The sequence below is a fragment of the Myxocyprinus asiaticus genome, chromosome 10, assembly GCF_019703515.2.
Source record: "Myxocyprinus asiaticus isolate MX2 ecotype Aquarium Trade chromosome 10, UBuf_Myxa_2, whole genome shotgun sequence".
Taxonomy (NCBI): Eukaryota; Metazoa; Chordata; class Actinopteri; order Cypriniformes; family Catostomidae; genus Myxocyprinus; species Myxocyprinus asiaticus.
In genome coordinates this window covers 3495277-3518582 of record NC_059353.1, presented here as the reverse complement: position 1 = coordinate 3518582, position 23306 = coordinate 3495277, and the positions used below count along the sequence as shown (strand labels likewise).

Sequence of the window (23306 nt, the reverse complement as noted above, 5' to 3'; positions counted from 1 at the left end):
CATTTATACAGACAGTATTCAAGCCACTTTCAAGCTGTTGTATGAATAAAACAATTCGAGAATCACACGTTAGTAAATACGCTTGTCAAAACCAAATACTTACTATGTGAACGTAGCCTTAGTGATTTATTATGCAGTCATGTGAGGTCATTCTACATCCATTACCTTATGCACTCTGCATTTGAGACAGAGAAAGAGTAAATACGTGGAAGGGTAAAGTGGCACAATTCATCTCTCTAAGGCGTTTCTGTGCTGTGTTTGTGTAATGGATCTGTACTGTGAGCTATAGTTTTGATGTATGGAGATTGCAGGAATGTGGTTTTCTCATGGCACAGCAGCCTGTGAAGTCTTGATCTTTTTCAACAGGCAATAAGAGCATAAAATAGACATTTAATGAGGGGGAAGAACTACAGGCCTTACTTAAAAGTGCACTCAGTATTTTTGTTCCCCATTAAAAAAAAGTTTTACTCCTAAAGAGAATAGTAATTTTGAAAAATATGTATAAAATCATGCACTCGCATGAGATGAAGACTCTGTAGCCTTATAAAAGCTGTTCTCATTTTTTTCATATAAGTATTAGATTTCAGATGCTTCTAAAAGTCTTATCTTTCTAAAAATAGACACAAATGAGACAATTGTTGACATAAAGTAAGAGTATAAAGCTATATAATGAAAGTAGATATCATAGCTCAGAGTTCATATTGAGATCTCAGACTTTTGAGTGCAGTGCACTAAAAAATGGCATTTTTAAGCATTATCTGAGCTAAAGAAGCACAACTTATCATATTAATGTTGTCAGATTTTACTGCTGATTTGAAATATGTTATTTGATCATAATCTTGACCAACTGTTTTGGAGATGTCTTTCCCCATTCAAGTAGATAGAAGCTGTACTTTTATACCGCATGTATCTATAGAAAATAGCTGCCCGGGAGCATTCCCAAGATGGCCGCCGACTTACCTTGAAACTGACTTTGCCTGAGCATAACTCAGGAGTGAATTATGGCTGAAGAAAGTTCTCCTGCAGGCCAGAAAAGTTTTACAATGTTTCACACTGGCCTAGAGAAACAGTCAGGTCTTCCAACAGCAGCGTTTCTGGACCTACTGAAAGAGCTACTGTATCTAGAGTTCATCAAATGAACCCTTAGATAGAGCTCGGGTTTAACAGCACTCCACAAACACCTCATTTCACTCTGCAAACACACACACACACACTAACATGCACACAGATATAGAGTGTGAGCTGAATGTAATTTGGTTTCTGTGGCTGCTTTAGACAGACTCAAAACTCTACAGTTAACTTTGTCATGCAAGAATTCTGAATGTTGTCAAATCTCTGTCGACGTCCGTTAACTAAAAATTGCTAAAACTAAAAATAATAATATGTCTCTGGTCACTAGTAATATTTGGCCAACTCTTAAAACGGTTCAACTGTTGGCATCCATGTTTCTTCTTTAAAACTGCGAGACACTAGTCTCGTAAAAATGCTTCCATCTGACGTACGAATGTCACCACGTAAACATTCAGCGCACAGATTAAAAATAACGTCATGTCCTAGTGAGATTATTTAACCGCAAAAGCTGCAATTTAATGAAATAAATAGATCGTTTGCACATGCAGCGTTTTAAATGTGAGTTCTTGTGAATGTGTTGAGCCAGTTTTGTGCAGGCATAGAGACACAAACTGCTCATACATTAAGAGATACTTGGCTCATACACAGAAAACACCATCATGAGCATCGCATACTCTCTTTGTAGCAGATGACAGCAGGCAGAGCGCTAATTCACTGTTTAGCATGAGTCATATACAGACTACATATTTATTTATTTATTTACTGTATATAGTAGCCTTTTGCGGTTTAATAATCACTGTGATTCACGTAGCGAATGGCTTTTCCGGATTGGGAATCTGCCGTGATTACATTAGAGACACTTCAAAATAAAAGCTCTGCCAAAATAAAAGCTCAATTTAAAATGAGAAAAAGTATGACAAAAATAGAACACTACAATATAGTTATGTAATATTCACTGTTATACTACTACTACTAATGATAATAATAATAAATCAATAGTAATTGTATTATATTTAAGCAATATCTCACATCTGTGATGCTCTGTTACGCAGCACTTTATTTAACAAAATATAACTTCACTAATGTATTTTGGATTGTGCTGTGAGGTTCTGTATAAAAGCACTTCATTTGATTAAAAATAATAACATTTCGTATTATATTTCATGTCAATTGTTGTACTTTCATTTGATTAAAGTTTTAATTTATGTATTTATTTAAACACAATTTTGATGATAATATTGAAATAAACTGCTGATATTGAGTTAAAAAAAAAAACAGGTATCGGAAAAATATTTTTAAAAAAAATGGTATCTGAACAACCCAAATAAATTAGTTTAAACTAGAGTGGAGGCTGTTTTAGCTGAAGAGGGACAAGCTTCATTTAGGACGAATTCAGTTAATGTGAGTTAAGAACAGGTGAAATAATGAAGAAATGTTACCAATTTAATGTAAAGCCTAACAAGAGGATATTCAGAATTCACTTTAATGTGAGTTAATAGTGTGGTTTCTGTTTCATTGTTACTGTGTTCTTAAAACTGAGACCAGTTTCTCTGAAATATGGAAGAGATGTACAGTATTTCAGACTGTTTTCTAATATTGGATTGAGAACAGATTCTTGTTAGATATAATCTACAAACAGGTCTCCCCATCTCTGTGACTGTAGTTTTTTTTTTTTTTTTTTGTGGTATTTGTGTGTATTGATGTGTGTGTGTGTATATTAATGTGTGTGTGTGTGTGTGTGTGTGTGTGTGTGTGCGTGTGTGTTTCAGTTGTGGACTTGGATGGAGGATCTGCAGAAGGAGCTGTTGGAGGAGGTGTGTTCCGACTCTGTTGATTCAGTTCAGGAGCTCATCAAACAGTTTCAGCAGCAGCAGACGGCCACACTAGAGGCCACTCTCAATGTCATCAAAGAGGGAGAAGACCTTATACAACAACTCAGGTATCAATACACAATGTTGTATATTCAGTGTTAAGGTATATACAGACACTTAAAAAAAAAAAAATTCATACTCTCATCATTTACAAACCCTCATGTTGTTCCACATGTTTTACTTTTGGGTCCTTTTCTACATTGTATTGAAAAGACAAACCATGATAGTCATTAAAATATCTCTTTTTGTGTTCCACAAAAGAAAGTCATACATGTTTGTAATGACATGAGGGTGAGTAAACCAATAGTTCCGGTCCTGGATCTGTTATATAAAAGGCACTCGTTGCTGTGCCATATTGTGAATATACAAGCCTAATAATGCCCCTCTCACATTACTATATTCACAATACACACAGTCTATCGTACCTTTTTGTATGTAAATTATGACGGAATGAGTGTCTTTGCATTAGATAACACAATTTCAAAGCAAGCATCAATTAAAATTAAGCACAAGCACACTTTTCAAGCAAAACATTTCACAAAAAATGCCCTTAAGCATCTGGACATTCAGTTAATGCTGTTAATAATTTCACATGCGAAGACTAGCCTTTACCCCCTCAGGTTAGCCTGTTTTATATTGCGTCTGCAGGACACGAGTCACGCATCCATTTATGTCTTTAACGGCTCACATAGAGCTTTGACTGACATACAGAGCTGCAGCTCTGTTCTTTAAATAAAGTGCTCTAGATTCCCATATTGATTTTTACCTGTGATGATGGCCATAAATTATCATATATATATATATATATATATATATATATATATATATATATATATATATATATATATATATATATTACAATACATCAGTCATGAAGCTGCATTCACATGGTTCTTTCCATTTTGAACTCCACATGAAAAGCGCTGCAGAAAATGTCTGGCACTGCACACCTAATGATACTTCATCCAAATGATCCGGTAAAACGGAAGTGCGACATGGCGTTGAGGATACACTGATGCTTCAGTCATGAAATGCATGTGTCATGTGTCACATGAATGCAGCTTTTCATAGGTCGTATTTGGGTTTGTTTTGTACAGAAACAAATACGGTTAAGAGGCCCTTCTCCATCACTTGATTACTGACGCGGAATCACTGTTGTGTGTGTTTGTGGTGTGTGCGTCAGTGTAATTAACCTGGACACATCACAAAGGTTCTGCCCTATTCCAACCAGTATTCAGAACTCACACGGCGCTGAATAAATTGTCAGAATCTAATGTGAAAATTGGTCAATGCGTTAATCACATTAAAGAAAATTTACGCATCAAACATCTTACACTCTAAAATCGACTAAACAAAGTAAATCGAGAAATAGTGACAGCCCTAATTGTGCTTAAAATTCATTGCAAATATGTCTCAGAAAATTTAAGTTAGTTCTGACAAAATATCTAACATAATTTGCTTGCAGATGGCACTTATGTAAACGGAATGTTCCAGGTTATTGGCAGCCTAATATCTACAGTATATACCATATATGTGACATAGTGTCGATTTCCACATAAAATGATTATCTCTTGTACCTCAGTCTGTATAAACAAATGGAAAACCCATTAACAGTAGTACCCTTATATTGAACTATAACACTAACATTTCACTTCATATAGGGTTGCCAACTTTTTGCCACACAAATATGGGACACTTGAATATTTTCAGCACTTGAATGTGAGACTGCATCTAGCCACTAAAATACTGAACAATAGGTGTCCCGAACGGCAAAATATGGGACAGTTGGCAACACTGTGTTACTTCATAGCAAATCCATGTTATACCCAAAGTTATATCTAATCATGTCAGGACCAGCCAAAAAGATAAACCCAATTACTTTAGATTGTTAACTGTGTGACAAAGCCAGTAAGGGACTATATGTAACTATCCATAAAGCATTGTTTACATGGAGCAAACTCCGTCCAAAGGAGTTACATCAGTAACACATAACCAAAAGTTAATCTAGACAAGTAGTCCCACCACTAAAAGGAGGATTTAGACAACTTTACAGCTAAGCAAGTACATTAACAAAAACACAAGCTTCACATTTCTGCTAGTAAATGATTGTCTGTGGTGATCAATCAACAGCTGCTGTCAATAGAGCTTTGAAGCAGAGACTGTTTACGGGTGACAGAGCACATGCATTAAAATGAATTGGAAAATTGAAACACCCAATGTGGCAAATGTAGAAAAGGAAGTCAAGTAGATAGGAGCTGTACTTATTGAATGCACAGAAAGTAGCTGCCTGGGATGGTTCACAAGATGGCCACCGAATGGATTGATTTGCCTTGAAAGGGACTTTGAATGAACCTAAGACTAACCTTAACCCATTGTCTGACACATTAACTCTGTGTTGTACAGAGACTCAGCGATGAGCAGTAATAAGCTGCCACACACGAGCTCTATCGCTCATATTGAGAGTGTGCTACAGCAGCTGGACGAGGCGCAGGGACACATGGAGGAGCTCTTCCATGAGAGGAAGATCAAACTCGACATCTTCCTGCAGCTGCGCATCTTTGAGCAGTACACCATCGAGGTGACCAGTGTGTGTGTGTGTGTGTGTGTGTGTGTGTGTGTGTGTGTGTGTGTATGTGTATATACACTAGACAGTGTTAGTGTGTTTGGTAGTTATCGGAAAAACACCAGTACAATGGTACTACCATGTTGGACACTGTAAAACAGTAATACCATTTTTCGTCATGTACAATGGTAATACCATCATATTCCCTGGAGTACTATGTAAATTAAATGGTTCACAAATATGGTAATTAATCAATTCCATGGTAAATATCAAAGTACCATAGTATTACCAGCAGAGACCATCACTGTACCATTGTCCCACCACAGTACTTCATTGTAAGGGAAAGTACAGAATAACTAGACTAGATTCAGTGTTTGTGATGAGACAGTTTTCCCTTTGAAGATGTGAAGACTATCTCTGTATGTGAAGTTCCTCTGAGATCTGTCAATAAATGAGACATGCAACAGTCCTTTTAACAGTCCAGTTATTACATGTAACAAACACACACAGGATTCATATAAGCATCATTATCAAATGTATTTATTCTTGGCTGCTCGTAAAATCGTAACAGATGTTAGATTACAGTCTAGTCTCAATGATTAACCCAGATTCATTAATGCTATTATGTTTACTGTAAATTACAGAATTAGTGTGTTTATTTGTACAAGTGAGTTGGTCAACTCAGTGGCTTTACAGAAGGTCATCTGTCTGCCCTGTTCCGCAGGTAACAGCAGAGTTAGATGCGTGGAATGAAGATCTGGTGCGTCAGGTGAGCGACTTCACCGCAGAAGAGCCCAGTCTGGCTGAGCAGAGATTGCAGCGACACGCAGAGAGAAAACTGGCCATGAACAACATGACCTATGAGGTTATGCAACAGGGTCAAGACCTGCACCAGTACATCATGGAGGTCCAAGCTTCAGGTAAGAGACAGATAGCAGAAGATTGAACAGACTAAAGGTGCGTTTACATTCATCATATTCATTCAGGTCACCAAAACACTGTGTTGCACACAAAAATGGAAAGCACTTGTCAACATCACAAGCCATTCTATTCTAAATTCTATTTATTTCTATAAAATAATTAATAAAATTACTAATCACATTACTAATTACGTACCTTTTAAGTTACTTTCTTTGTTTTTCCGCTCAACCAATTCAAGTAATGTCTATATTTCCTCCTTGTTCGTTGTCACATTGAAATAATATTGTAGAAAATGTGTAACCCAATTAATGTTCTTAACTGAAAGTCAGTATCCGTAATCTGATTACAAGAATTAAAATGTAATACTAAAAGTAACTACAGTATTTACAATAGCTAATTTAATTGTAATTAGATTACACCCAACACAGATCATGAGTCATTTGAAATACTTTTATAGAAATTTTGTTTTCAAGAAAAGTCGAAATTAACTTTTGTGGTAATTAACATTATGGCCCAAATGCTGTCGATTGAGCTTAACTTGTATTGAACCTAAAATATTCCCTTAAATACATGCAATAAATCCAAAGATTGCTGAGCCTTTGACGGAATCATTTGAGCTGAGGTGAGAGCGACATGACAAGGACGTTTTCGTGATGCAGGCAACAAATCGCTACAGTTATGTCTTCGTCATACGACTGCCCCGCTTTAAATACATTTTTAGGTTTTAAGATGTTACACTGAATATGACAAGACTTGCAACTCCTAGAACGTACACAGACATGCTGTGTCGAGCTGCCACACAATTAGACATACATGCAATCTCCCAGTAGCAGATTTAGACAAGTGATGCTGAGGAGGAGGAGGGTTTCAGAGAGAAAACTTGTGTAGCGCGGCAAACAATTAAGGCAATTTAAATGCTAGACAAAGTGACAAAGAGTAAGCAAGTTGATTGGCTAACAGATTAAGTTTATGGACCTATTAGCTTGCACCATGTAGGGTTTCATGGCTGAATTAAAATAATGTTCAGCTGTTTTTTTTTTTTTTATGTCTGTGAAATAATAAACGATTCCTCAGACCCCAATTTTCAATTGGATTTGGGTGTAGTTCTATGTGCACAGATTTCATACCAACCAAACAAACCAAACTCTGAAGTCAAACTTTTGTCTGCACATAAAGCTCAAAAAATATATATATAATAATAATAATAAAAACGGCTTATACATTTACAATTGTAAAATATTATAAAGCCCAGAAAAGGAATTTATTAAGACAGAAAGGTTAGCAAGAGATACAGGGAAGAGTTAGACAGATAAACATACAGAGAGAAGAGAAAAACGCTGGAAGTGTCAGGTGGCTGTGCGTCACTGATGTATGGCAACCCATAGAGACACGGAGAGCTCGACCAATAGCATTCAAACTCCTCTGTGCTGTGAACTCAGTCCGCAGTCACATAGATGGCATTGAAGCTTTTATTTCAATTAAAGAATTAAGTTATAATGAAATGAGTCTAAACACTTTTATGTCACCCCTCTCTTCACCTATTTACCATCTCTCTGTTTGTCTTTAATCAGCATTTTTCTCACTTATTTGCTTATCACCTCACGTCCAGCTCTGTGTGTCACAGATATTTGTAATATATGAAACAGACTTCCTCTCTCTATCAAACTGCTGACCCATCTCTCACCCCCTCTATCTCACATATGGGTATTGGCTAAGCACACACTTTTCTGTGTGGGGTTCGGACACAGTCTGTTCCAGGCTGTTTAGTGACAATCCATGGGTGTGTTTGATCTCTGAATTAAGAAGGTGCTTTAATATATACTATATTATAAATGTTGTTTAAATGAATTTAACTAGATTTAACTAGATTTGAAAAATTTTAAATTAGAGTTGGGAAGTCATTTTAGCAAATCGGTTCATTTGGACAGTTCAGTAAACTGGTTCAAAAACAATTAGTCGTTTGAGTGAATATGTCCAACAAAATCCAAAAATGCTATTTTAGTCTTAACAGTAACAAATCTTAATAATATATATATATATATATATATATATATATATATATATATATATATATATATATATATATATATATATATATATATATATTTTTTTTTTTTTTTTTTTTGTTCACCCTAATAACATTCCAAGAAATTGCTGGGCGACATATTACTTTTTATTTTTAAAGTAAAACACATTAGAATTCTTAATAATGTCACAATGTAAAAAATAAATCTTAATATGAAAATAATAATAAAAAATTATATTAAAAATAGGCTTCATTTTTTTGTGCTAAATATAAATTTACTTATTTTATTTTATTATTTCAGTCCTACGTTTCCTTGGTTGGGGTGAAATATCAACGTGAACCCATGCGTGGACCCATGTCATCCTATTGTGCCCTTGAGTAGGCATCCCAGGTTTCTCCAAAGGAGTACTGTAAACTAGAAATTGTTTCCGCATAGTTATTAATAATGTCACTATTCAAAAATTCTGAATAATAATAAAAAAAAAAAATCTAAACTAAAATAACCTTAAACAAAATAGGTTCTAAATAATAAGTTCTAATAAGATCTAAACATTGTTTATATTATGAAGTCTGACTGAATCATTTATAAGTTCAATGATTTGTTGTCAAATAGGACATCACTATTGTAAAAATCTCTTGTGTTTATTCATGTCTTTGTCTGGAGAAAATGAGCATTGTTTGTGTGAACTCTGGTCTGGACACTGATCATGCTATTAATGATTTCATGTTCAGTTACAGATAACAGCCATGAAGCTCCCTTGAATGTAAATCTGTGATATAGTATCAGATCTGAGGACAAAAAGAGTAGTTTTTAATGTAAATGCTGAGAACACTGATTTATAGTAGCCACAATACTGCCACCCAGTGGTGATGAACTGAAAACATGTTCCTAGTTTGACAGACAGACAGACAGACTGATTGACTGATTGATTGATTGATTGATTGATTGATTGATTGATTGATTGATTGGGGAAATTTATGTGTGCAGGTATTGAGTTGAGTGGTGAGAAGGAGGTGGACCTGGCCACTCAGGTTCAAGAGCTGTTGGAGTTTCTTCATGAGAAACAGCATGAGCTGGATGTGAGTGCAGAACACACACACAAACGTCTGGAGCAGTGTGTGCAGCTACGCCACCTACAGGCTGAGGTTAAACAGGTAACACAAAGATAAACATACAGTAGTGGCTTACTCATTGTGTGTCATCCAAGTGAAACAACACAGTAAATGTGTTTTAACATATGAAATTGTTTGTTCATAATGTATTGGTATTATCATGTCTTATGCATTATGTATAATGCATCATTATGGTGTATTATAATTGTGATTACACTTGTTTACTAAACGGCATAAAAGGTATATACCACTAAACGCTCCTGATACAGTATGTGAGTTCTGAGATCCGCTTTGAGTAACTGTGGGTGTTATGTGGAGTCCTGCTGTCTCTGTCAGTGGGAGCTCCTCTGATTGATAATCAATAGAGAGAGATGAAGCTGTAATCACTGCTTCAGGTTGTCTCTCTCTGTGTTAGTCTCTTTCTCAGTGAGGGCCAGAGTGCTGTCGGCAAGGTCAACAATCAAGTGTCTGCCATTACTTAAGCACTAATGCAGAGAAATGAGCAGAGAAAGATAGTGTTTTGAATTCTTTCAGCTCTTAATGAAATCAGTCTGTGTAGACAATGTGTCACATACAGGTCAGATGTACTGCTGTATCAGTTTGCCACTTACTGCAAATGATTCCAGGAATTTACTGCAAAAGTCATAATGCATCTGGAAGTGTAGCTAATAACCTGTAATGAAATTGTGAAATCTTTGTGTTGGATGGATGGATGAATAGATGAATGTGTTGTGTTTTGTGTTTCAGTGCTAAAGTTGTTTGTCTTGTGTGTTGTTTAGGTTCTGAGTTGGATTCGTAATGGCGAGTCCATGCTGGATGCCAGTATGGTGAACGCAAGTTCACTGTCAGAGGCCGAACAACTACAGAGAGAACATGAACAGTTCCAGCTCGCAATAGAGGTAAACACACACACACACATCCCTCTCTCTCTCTCACTGTCTCTCTTTCTGTACACTTGGAAAATTTTGGTACAGCATTTATCTCTCAGACATCTATAGTAATGCTTCTTTAATTCTGACCTTTATACAGATGACTGAAGTAACCCTCTCTTTCTATCTCAAATGGACAGATCATAGAAAAAAGTTTTTCTTGCTCTTTCTAAATTAAAAAGCTTAATGGACTAGGTAGTCATACAGTAACTTTCTGAACTCAAAGCTCTCTCTCCAGTCTGCTCAGACAATTTATTGTAACTGAACTGCAAAAGTAACTCGATAAGAAATCTTCATGATTATGACGTCACAACAATTATCTCATTAACATATGACGACCTACATTTACATATAAACACCTAATCAGTATTTAGAAACTTGGTTCACTTGCCATTGTTGCTAGGAAAACTGTTATGTGGTTAGCCAATCAGAACAGTCATATACAGGTGCATCTCAATAAATTAGAATGTCGTGGAAAAGTTTATTTCAGTAATTCATCTCAAATTGTGAAACTCGTGTATTAAATAAATTCAGTGCACACAGACTGAAGTAGTTTAAGTCTTTGGTTCTTTTAATTGTGATGATTTTGGCTCACATTTAACAAAAACCCACCAATTCACTATCTCAAAAAATTAGAATACATCATAAGACCAATAAAAAAAAAACATTTTTGTGAATTGTTGGCCTTCTGGAAAGTATGTTCATTTACTGTATATGTATTCAATACTTGGTAGGGGCTCCTTTTGCTTTAATTACTGCCTCAATTCGGCGTGGCATGGAAGTGATCAGTTTGTGGCACTGCTGAGGTGGTATGGAAGCCCAGGTTTCTTTGACAGTGGCCTTCAGCTCATCTGCATTTTTTGGTCTCTTGTTTCTCATTTTCCTCTTGACAATACCCCATAGATTCTCTATGGGGTTCAGGTCTGGTGAGTTTGCTGGCCAGTCAAGCATACCAACACCATGGTCATTTAACCAACTTTTGGTGCTTTTGGCAGTGTGGGCAGGTGCCAAATCCTGCTGGAAAATGAAATCAGCATCTTTAAAAAGCTGGTCAGCAGAAGGAAGCATGAAGTGCTCCAAAATTTCTTGGTAAATGGGTGCAGTGACTTTGGTTTTCAAAAAACACAATGGACCAACACCAGCAGATGACATTGCACCCCAAATCATCACAGACTGTGGAAACTTAACACTGGACTTCAAGCAACTTGGGCTATGAGCTTCTCCACCCTTCCTCCAGACTCTAGGACCTTGGTTTCCAAATGAAATACAAAACTTGCTCTCATCTGAAAAGAGGACTTTGGAACACTGGGTAACAGTCCAGTTCTTCTTCTCCTTAGCCCTGGTAAGACGCCTCTGACGTTGTCTGTGGTTCAGGAGTGGCTTAACAAGAGGAATACAACAACTGTAGCCAAATTCCTTGACATGTCTGTGTGTGGTGGCTCTTGATGCCTTGACCCCAGCCTCAGTCCATTCCTTGTGAAGTTCACCCAAATTCTTGAATCGATTTTGCTTGACAATCGTAAGGCTGCGGTTCTCTCGGTTGGTTGTGCATCTTTTTCTTCCACACTTTTTCCTTCCACTCAACTTTCTGTTAACATGCTTGGATACAGCACTCTGTGAACAGCCAGCTTCTTTGGCAATGAATGTTTGTGGCTTACCCTCCTTGTGAAGGGTGTCAATGATTGTCTTCTGGACAACTGTCAGATCAGCAGTCTTCCCCATGATTGTGTAGCCTAGTGAACCAAACTGAGAGACCATTTTGAAGGCTCAGGAAACCTTTGCAGGTGTTCTGGGTTGACTAGCTGATTGGCATGTCACCATATTCTAATTTTTTGAGATAGTGAATTGGTGGGTTTTTGTTAAATGTGAGCCAATATCATCACAATTAAAAGAACCAAAGACTTAAACTACTTCAGTCTGTGTGCATTGAATTTATTTAATACACGAGTTTCACAATTTGAGTTGAATTACTGAAATAAATGAACTTTTCCACGACATTCTAATTTATTGAGATGCACCTGTACATATAGATAAGTAAATATGCTGCAAAAGAGTAGAAATTGACCACAATAACTTATTGTGGATAGCGACAAATATAATAGGTTCAGTCCTACATATCCTAGGTTTAGATGACATTTCAGAAGGCTATTCCACTGGTTTTACTGCTGTTCATGGCTTGTTTCTAGTATAATCTGTAACCTCAACAGTGTATATTTAAGGTCAATATTTCAACAAAGGAAATTCACACTTAACACAGTTTGAAAGACATGCTACAGTGGGGTCCACATGTTTTGAGTACACATTAAAAATCAGAATTTCATTAAAAAAACCCAGAGAATCAACAGAAAGTTTTAGTATTTTGAAAAATCTATTAGAAAGAAAAGTTTTAAAAAGTTATTAAAAAATATTTTGCGCTTCTGATGTGTTTTTTGTTCCAGAAAAGCAAAGAAATTGCATGACATTTGCTGTATGAGTTAAGTCTCTCTCAAGGGAACACAAAAAGTTTTTTGAGGGAACGCAAACTATACGCTGGAGCGCCAAACCTGCCAAATAGAGTGGTGGATGGTGGTCATGATGACGGCCGTACACACCGGATATGTGACCCAGGGAACAAGGAAACCGCTCTTGCTGAACTCTTGGGTACTGCAGCCACTTGGGCATGCAGCGCAATTAAATGCAAAGGTAACAAAAGATCCTCCCGGCCCTCGACTGGGGGATGGAGTGGTCTGCTTACCAGCTCCAGAGCAGCGGATTTCGTCGTCCCTGGGTCGCCCATATCAGGGGCGCTTCGAAGCCTTTCGCGGGTTCTTGGTGGCCGCGAGACGGGTGGCGTCTGCTTCCTGCAGTGGGCTCCATGGCGGAGCCGGTGCAGTCACCGCAGGGGGACACCCTTGGCGATGAGCAGACGGGGTGCGGGATCTTGAGCAGCACTGGGGCAGGATTTGCCAGATAACCTCCGTCTGCTGCTTCACCGCTGAGAACTGCTGGGCAAAGTCCTCAGTGTCGCCGGACTGGCCAACTTGGGAAATGGGGGCAGCAAGGAACCGTGCCTTGTCGGCCTCTCCCATCTCGACCAGGTTGAGCCAAAGGTGGCGCTCCAGGACCACCAAGGTGGACATCGCCCGCCCGAGAGACCACGCCGTGACCTTCGTCGCCCAGAGAGCAAGGTTGGTCGCCGAACGCAGCTACTTCATCAATCCCGGGGCGGAACTACCCTCGTGCAGTTCCTTTAGCGCCTTGGCGGACTTGCAGGAGAGCCATGGCGTGCAGGGCAGAGGCGGCTTGTCCAGCGGCACTGTAGGCCTTGGCCGTCAGAGACGACATAAACCTACAGGCCTTGGACGGGAGCTTTAGGTGCGCTCTGCGGGCATAGGTGCACCGCAAGCACCTTTATTCACCTGGGGGATTGCCGAATAGCCCTTAGCCACCTCACCATCGAGGGTAGTGAGGGCGGGGAAGCTGAAAGGCCAGGACCGGGCAGTAAAAAGTGCCTCCCACGACCTTGTCAGCTCTTCATGCAGTTCCGGGAAGAAAGGAACGGGGGCGGGGTGTGGCTTTGAGCAGCGCCGCGAGCCCAGGAACCAATCATCGAGCCAAGAGTGTTCAGGGGAGAGCGGAGGGTTCCATTCTAGCACGATGCTTACGGCTGCCCGGGAAAGCATGTCGTCATCTCCACGCCTGTGACTGGGCGACCACACCCGAAGGGAGGAACCCAGCTGAGGCTTCTGCATCCGACTGGACGAGCCCGCTCTCCGATGCTGCACTCAAGAGCTCATCACTTTCGCGGGCTCCGAATAAGAGGTCGAACTCGCCGTGAGACGAGCCGGCGGACTCATCCGGAAGCCCAATTGGGGCAGACGAGCGTGCTGGGGAATGGGAGGTCCGTGGGGGGATACCCGGCAGAGGTGGTCCGATTGGGGTACCCAAATTGCCCCCAGTGCTAGCCGCGCTGGCCTCATACCCATGGGTAGAAGGACCAAAGCGGGGAGCCTCTGGGGTGGCTTGCTTTCTTGCGAAGGTAAGCCGCGACCGCATCGTTGCCATGGACATGTTCTCGCAATGAGTACATGACCCATCCATGAACGCTGTCTCTGCGTGAGCAGTGCCCAGACATGAAAGACAGTGATCGTGACCGTCAGAAGGTGAGAGATAACGAGCACAATCAGGAATAACACACAAAGGAAAGGCATCTTTAAAAAGACGCGTCTTTAAAAAGACGTTCCGTGTGTGCCGCTCTTTTAGAGATATATACTCTTTTAGAGAAATATACTCTTTTATTTCTGCCGAAGCACCCAGGGGCATTCTCTGCAGTGCACCAGTGCAGAGGAGGGAGAAGCCGCTGAAATGCGCCGTCAGATCCAGCAGAGGTGAATGAACAGTCGTGGGAATTCAGCTCAGTGAGCATGACCGTTCGGCTCCGAAGAGAAAATCTGAATGAGTGGTCGCATACCAGCTCCTTTTATATCCGTATGTTCGGGGGAGTGGCATGCAAATACCACCCGCCAATTTTCATTGGCCTTTTATCAAAGACCAGAGGTGTCTCGGGTTCCCAAGAGTGACCCCTAGTGTCACTACATCGACACAACGTCGAGTGAGTGACAGATACGGAACTTGATGTGGGTGAATGCAAATTGTTGCAATGGAATGCAAAATGTATTATGAGGGAACACAAATTGTTGCGATGAAATGCAAAATTATTGCAAGAAAATGCAGACAGTTGCGATGGAATGCAAAACTTATTGCGAGGGACCTCAAACTATTGCGATTGAATACAAAAATTATTGCTAGGGAATGCAAACTATTGCAATGGAATGCAAAACTTATTGCGAGGGACCTCAAACTATTGCGAATGAATGCAAAACTGTTGCGATGGAAGCAAACTATTGCAATGGGATGCAAAACTTACTGTGAAGGAATGCAAAACTTATTACGAGGGACCTCAAACTATTGCGATTGAATACAAAAATTATTGCTAGGGAATGCAAACTATTGCGATGGAATGCAAAACGTATTGTGAGGGACCGCAAACTATTGCGATGGAATGCAAAAATTATTGCTAGGGAATGCAAACTATTGCAATGGAATGCAAAACTTATTGCGAGGGACCTCAAACTATTGCGAATGAATGCAAAACTGTTGCGATGGAAGCAAACTATTGCAATGGGATGCAAAACTTACTGTGAAGGAATGCAAAACTTATTACGAGGGACCTCAAACTATTGCGATTGAATACAAAAATTATTGCTAGGGAATGCAAACTGTTGCGATGGAATGCAAAACGTATTGTGAGGGACCGCAAACTGTTGCGATGGAATGCAAAATTTACCGCGAGGGAAGGCAAACTATTGTGATGGAATGCAAAACTTACTGCGAGGGAATGCAAAACTTATTGCGAGGGACCTCAAACTATTGTGATTGAATGCAAAAATTATTGCGAGGGAACACAAACGATTGCAATGGAATGCAGCATAGGGCTGGGGCACCTAGAGCCATCACAGACAATATGGGATAGACCTAGATGGCATGATAAACATGTTTTCATTCACATACACTCTTGGTCAAAAGGACAAACAGAATGCAGCCATTGGCAGAAAATCTCACAGAATCATGATACGAAAAACCTTGAAAGCCAATACAATGGGCATCACTTAAGTTTTTCATGTGATTTTATATGAAAGACAGTAGACCAGCTGATCTTATAGTTACACTTAAATTTGCAATCCCACAGTACCAATTAACACTCCTTTCAATAAACATTAGTAAACATAAAATCAAACAGAAACTTGCTATTTGTTAGTTAATTTTAAAATAATTATTGTTATTTAGGAAATTAAGAATAGGAATTAGACTTTTCATTATCCAGCTTTGAAATCAATAATGAGACAGTGTCTCTAGATATGATGTAGAAATGTACGATTATTCATGTGGCCTTAACCTAAAACATGTGCTTTTTATGCCATCCTGAAGCACGGGCCAAAGTGAATTTGCATGGTGCAAAAGCACAACATTGGATTTGACCGACACTTCTAAAATGTTTGTTTGCAGACATGTGTTTTTACAGAAAAGTGTCTAGAATTATGGACAGGTGGACAAGCAGATACAAACATTATGGCATTTATTTGTTCATTAATTTAGAAAAATGTTAGAAGTGTATTGTATTGTATTGTGTTGTGCTGTATTGTATTGAGCACTTACAATGCAGTGTATCAATTTGTTTAGCTACATGCACACCTAGCTAGATGTTACATTAAATATTTTAAATACATTGCTCAGAATGCTCTTTTAAAATTTTGGAGCATAATTAGTAAATTACTCACTAGTTATTGCCTTTGGCTGATTGATGATGTCATCAATAATGTAATCATGTAATCCACACAAATTTACCTATAATCTGATTCCACACATTATAAAATGTAATGTAATACAATTACAATTACACAATTTTTGCAATCTGATAATGTTATCCAGATATGCAATCTGTTACTACCCAGCACTGGTACATAGTACGGTAGTTTGCTTTTTCATCTCAAAGCTGAGGTATACTTATTGCTCTCTCACTCTCTCTCTCTCTCTCTCTCTCTCTCTCTCTCTCTCTCTCTCTCGCAGTCTTTGTTTCACGCTAACTCTCTGCAGAAGACTCATCAGAGTGCACTACAGGTGCAGCAGAAGGCAGAGCTGATGTTACAGGCTGGACACTATGACCCCGAGGCCATCCGCAGCTGTGCTGAGAAGGTGGCAGTGCACTGGCAGCAGCTCATGCTGAAGATGGAGGACAGACTGAAGCTAGTCAATGCCTCTGTGGCCTTCTACAAGACATCTGAACAGGTGCTCAACAACACCTGACAAACACACAAGCATTCGACACTTAACAAAGGCTGAGACACACAAAAATACCCATTCCTACAAAAGACAGTCAGTGGTACAAAGATTAATATGTGGGACACTTTGGGTGGCAAAAGTGGGTTTTTACCTGACATACATATGAAATACATCCCAGCAATCTCTAAATTATATATATTATTATTATTATTATTATTTTATTCAATAAATTACTGTGATTGGTCCATCCTGAAGAATAACAGGTACCATGTGACATCTTGAACTGAAAAAAAAACCCCACAACGAATAGTTAAAGCTGAAGGGTACTTATGTGGTCTGATGTGGTTTCTTGGAGATCTGATGAGGTCTAATAGGTCAGAAGTGATCTGACATGCTTTCTTTGGGGTCTAATGAAGTTTATTGTTGTCTGATGTGGTTTCTTGTGGGTCTAATTGGGTCTGATTGGGTCTTTTGTTGTCCCATGTGGTCTGAAGTATATATATATATATATATATATATATATATATATATATATATATATTATATATATATATATATATATATATATATATATATATATATATATATATATATATATATATATATATATTTTTTTTTTTTTTTTTTTTTTTTTTATTTTATTTTATTTTTTTTTATTCAATAAATTACTGTGATTGATCCATCCTGAAGAATAACAGGTACCATGTGACATCTTGAAATGAAAAAAAAAAACAACAACAAAAAAAAAAACACAACAAATAGTTAAAACTGAATGGTACTGATGTGGTCTGATGTGGTTTCTTGGAGATCTGATGAGGTCTAACGGGTCAGAAGTGATCTGACATGCTTTCTTTGGGGTCTAATGAGGTCTATTGGGGTCTGATGTGGTTTATTGTTGGTCTAACAAGGTCTAAAGGGGTCTGGTTGGGTCTTAGTTGGTTTCATGTGGTCTAAAGTGGTTTCTTGGAGATCTGGTGAGGTCAAATGGGGTTTCATGTTCTCTGGTGTGGCTTCTTCACAGCAAAAAATAATTTTCTAGCTGAAAATGTTGTCTTGTTTTTCAGTAAAAATATAGAAACATTCTAAAAACAAGTAACATTTTTGCTATTGTTTTTGGTGTCAATAAAGGCACAGAAAGTAAGGACCCCATTAGACCTCCAAGGAACCACTTCAGACCCCACTGGACCACATCAGACCCCATCAGACATAAAAAAAAAAAAATAATAAAAAAAAAACATTTCAGATACTGTGTTTTCTGAGAAAACCTGTCATTCTGCTTCTCAAAGTAATTATTTTTATTGTTTTAAGGATGTTTAGATATTTTTACTGGAAAATAAGACAAACGTAATAAAAAAAATGATTTATTGTAGCGTTGGGGGTCTAATGAGGTCTAATGTGATCTGATTGGGTCTGATGTGGTCTGAAGTGGTTTCTTGGAGGTCTGATGGGGTCTAATGGTCACAAGTGATTTGACATGGTTTCATGGCAGTCTTATCAGAATCAGAATGAGCTTTATTGCCAAGTATGCTTAAAAATACAATGAATTTGTCTTGGTGACAGAAGCTTCCAGTGCACAAACAATTCAACAACAAGACAGAGATAATAAAAAAATAGAATAAAAATAAAAAGTGAATAGAAAAGAAGTATATATAGAAATGCACAATAAGACAAAAATATATATATATAAACGTATGTACAAATACATATCTGTTATATACAGATAATGCAAGGGAATGTAATGGCAGAAGAGGTACGATATGTTAGATAAATATAAATAGACTAAGCTGTGTATTGCACATAATTATTTCTCAATGGGGCAGGTTTAAATGTTCATGATATGGATAGCCTGAGAGAAAAAACTGTTCTTATGCCTGACGGTTCTGGTGCTCAGTGCTCTGTAGCGCCGGCCAGAAGGCAACAGTTCAAAAAGGTAGTGGGTTGGGCGAGTGGGGTCCAGAGTGATTTTTCCAGCCCTTTTCCTCACTCTGGAAGTGTATAGTTCTTGAAGGGAGGGCAAGGGGCAACTAATAATCCGCTTAGCAGTCCGAACTGTCCTTTGTAGTCTTCTGATGTCCGATTTCGTAGCTGAACCAAACCAGTCAGTTATTGAAGTGCAGAGGACAGATTCAGTGACTGCTGAGTAGGACTGGAGTAGCAGTGCCTGTGGCAGGTTGTACTTCCTCAACTGGCAAAGGAAGTACAACCTCTGCTGGGCCTTCTTCACAATGGAGTCAATGTGGGTCCCCCACTTCAGGTCCTGTGAGATGGTAGAGCCCAGGAAGCTGAATTACTCCCCTGCTGCCACAGTGCTGTTCAGAATGGTGAATGGGGTCAATGTTGAGGTGTTCCTCCTGAAGTCCACATTCATCTCCACTGTTTTGAGCATGTACAGCTCCAGGTTGTTTTGAATGCACCAGACAGCCAGCTGTTCAACCTCCCTTCTGTATGCAGACTCGTCGTCATCTTGGATGAGGCCGATGACAGTAGTGTCATCTGCAAACTTCAGGAGCTTAACAGACAGTTCCTTGGCAGTGCAGTAATTTGTGTACAGGGAGAAGATTAGTGGAGAGAGCACACATCCATGGGGGGCACCAGTGCTGATCATACAGGTGCTAGAAGTGAATTTCCCCAGTCTCACTTGCTGCTGCCTTTCCATCAGAAAGCTGGTGATCCACTGACAAATAAAGGTGGGAACAGAGAGTTGGGTTAATTTAGTCTGGAGGATAACTGGGATGATGGTGTTGAAAGCCGAACTGAAGTCCACAAAAAGGATCCTTGCATATGTCCCTAGTCTGTCCAGATGTTGCAGTATAGGATGCAATCCCATGTTGAGTGCATCATCCACAGACTTGTTTGCTCCATAAGCAAATTAAAGAGGATCCAGAAAGGGTCCAGTGATGTCCTTCAGGTGGGCCAACATCAGTCTCTCAAATGACTTCATGACCAAAGATGTAAGAGCAACGGGTCTGGAGTCGTTAAGTCCTGTGATTTTGGGTTTCTTTGGGACGGGGATGATGGTGGAGCATTTGAAGAAGCTGGGAACTTCACAGTGCTTCAGTGATGTGTTGAAGATCTGTGTGAAGATGGGGGCCAGCTGGTTGGCACAGGCTTTCAGACAAGCGGGTGAAACACCATCTGGGCCCTGTGCTTTCCTTGTCTTTTGTTTCCGGCACACATCCTCTTCACAGATCTTAAGCGCAGGTTGAGTAGCAGGAGAGGGGAAGAGGGAGGTTGCAGGAGGTGTTGGTGTTTGTGTGAAGCGAAGGTGTGGAGTATGAGACTGGGCATTTCAAATCTACAGTAAAACACATTCAGGTCGTCAGCCAGTTGTTGATTCCCTACAGAGTTGGGGGATGGTGTCTTGTAGTTGTAAATGTATTTCAGGCCTCTCCACACTGATGCAGGGTCGTTAGCTGAAAACTTGTTTTCAGTTTCTCAGAGTAGCTTCTTTGTCAGTGTGTTTCTGGCCTGATTATACAAGATTTTATCCCCACTTCTGTAAGCATCCTCTTTGGCCTGACAAAGCTGCCTGACATTTGCTGTACACCATGGTTTGTAACTGTTGAACATTAAATAAGTCCTAGCAGAAATGCACATATCCTCACAGAAACTGATATATGATGTCGCAGTATCTGTGAGCTCATCCAGATTGGTGTCTGCAGCTTCAAAAACACTCCAATCAGTGCAGTCAAAGCAGGCTTGTAGTTCCAGCTCTACTTCATTGGTCCATCTTTTTACAGTCTTTACCTCAAGTTTAGCTGATTTAAGTTTCTGCCTCTAGGTCAGAAGAAGATTAACCAGACAGTGATCAGAGAGTCCCGAAGCTGCTCTAGGGACAGCACAATATGTATCCTTTAAAGTTGTGTAGCAGTGATCCAGTATTTTTCTGTCTCTGGTGGGGAATGTAATGTACTGTCTGTATTTTGGAAGTTCACGGGTGAGGTTGGCTCTGTTAAAATTGCAGAGAATAATAATAACTGAGTCCAGGTAGTGTTGTTCCGTGTCTGTGATCTGATCAGCCAGCTGATTCAGCGCTGCGCTCACACACGCATGTGGAGGTATGTAAACACTCACCAGAATAAATGAGGAAAACTCCTGTGGCAAGTAGAAAGGCTTACAGTCAGTAAAGAGTGCTCCCAAATTAGGACAGCACATCTTCTTAAACGTTATTACATTTGTACACCAACTTTCATTGATGTAAAAATATGTTCCACTGGCTCTTGTTTTCCCTGTTAACTCCGCAATGCGATTCGCTCTGAACAGCTGGAAGCCTGGTAGATGTAATGCGCTGTCCGGAATGGCTTCACTCAGACAGGTTTCTGTTAATCACAAGGGAGCAGTGTTTGAAAAGTCCTTGTTTGTACAGGTGAGGAGATGTAGTTTGTCCGTTTTGTTAGGAAGAGAGCGGAGATTCACTAGATAAATACTAAATAAATAGTGCTGTTCGAAGCTGCGCTGTCTGAGCTTGGCCACGATGTCGCTGCTTGTGTCTCGTAGTGTGCTTGAACAACACAGCTGCTCCAGCAACTAAAATGTCCAGCAAAACATCTGAATAGTCATAAACCAGGAAAAGATTGTCTGGTATGTGCTGCCAAATGTTCAGCAGTTTGTCCTTGGTAAAACTGATTGGAAAAAAATTACTAAACATAGGACAAACAAACAAAAACAACAAAAGAATTGGAGAGCTCCACACCGAGGCGGCAATCCGTGGCACCATCATTTTACATAATATGAGGTCTAATGTGTTTTGAAGTAGTCTCTATGGGTTCTAATGCAGTCTCTAGGGGTCTGAAATGGTTTCTTGGAGGTCCGATAGGGTCTGAAGTGGTCTGATATGGTTTCTAGTGTGTCTAGTGGGGTCTGATTGGGTCTTATGTTGTTTCGTGTGGTCTGAAATAGTTTCTTTGGGGTCTAACAAGGTCTAAATGGGTCTGATATGGTTTCTTGGAAGTCTAATGAGGTATGCTGGGGTCTGGTTGGGTGTTATTCGGTATCATGTGGTCTGAAGTGGTTTCTTGGAAGTCTGATTAGGTCTAATGTGCTCTGATGTGGTTTCTTCACTGCAAAATTTTTTTTTCTTAATGAGTATGTTTGTCTTGTTTTTTAGTAAAATACGTAAAAATTCTTAAAACAAAGTACATTTTTGCTATTCTTTTTGGTCGCACTAGAGGAACAGAAGGTACAGACCTCATTAGGCCCTCTAGAAACCACTTCAGACCACTTCAGACCTCATTGAACCACATCAGACCCCATTAGACCCCAGCAGACATCCAAGAAATTGTTTTAAGGATGTTAGATATTTTTACCAGAAAATAAGACAAACATACTAAGAAAATTATTTTCTACAGTGTTGGGTGTCTAATGAGGTCTAATGGGATCTGATTGGGTTTAATGTGGTCTGAAGTGGTTTCTTGGAAGTCTGATGTGACCTAATGGTCAGAAGTGATCTGACGTGGTTTCTTGGTGGTCTTATGAGGTCTAATGGGATTTGAAGTAGTCTCTGTAGGTTCTAATGCAGTCTCTAGGGGTATGAAATAGTTTCTTGGAGGTCTGATAGGGTCTGAAGTGGTCTGAGGCATTTTCTAAGGTGTCTAGTGGGGTCTGATTGGGTCTTATGTTGTCTTGTGTTGTCTGAAGTACTTTCTTTGGGGTCTTGCAGGATCTAAATGGGTCTGATGGGGTTTCTTGGAGGTTTAATGAGGTCTAATGGGGTCTGGTTGGGTGTTATTCGGTCTCATGTGGTCTGAAGTGGTTCCTTGGAGGCAAGGTTATGATCGTAAACTAAAACGAAAACTAAATGTAAAAATAACATTTTCGTAAACTGAAATAAAAATACGAATTAACATAATTGGAAAAACTGAAACTAAAATAAATTTTCATGGCTCTGGAAAAAACTAAACTAAAATAAAAATAATCTTAAAAAATATTTAGTTTCGTTTTTGTTGTGATAGGTTTTTAAACCTTTAAACCCGCTATCAACATGAAGATGCCAC

General features: G+C 39.3%; 1 protein-coding gene across 2 annotated transcripts in view; it reads left to right on the top strand.

Moving 5' to 3' along the window:
• The window catches only part of LOC127446817 (kalirin-like), a 352102-nt gene that overhangs the window by 205285 nt on the left and 123511 nt on the right, over positions 1-23306 (top strand). For both annotated transcript variants that reach the window (XM_051708059.1, XM_051708058.1), the window contains exons 12-17: positions 2841-3010; positions 5346-5520; positions 6230-6425; positions 9441-9607; positions 10345-10464; positions 17101-17319. In XM_051708059.1, the coding sequence (XP_051564019.1) occupies positions 2841-3010; positions 5346-5520; positions 6230-6425; positions 9441-9607; positions 10345-10464; positions 17101-17319 (1047 nt within the window). The remainder of the gene's footprint in view (positions 1-2840; positions 3011-5345; positions 5521-6229; positions 6426-9440; positions 9608-10344; positions 10465-17100; positions 17320-23306) is intronic.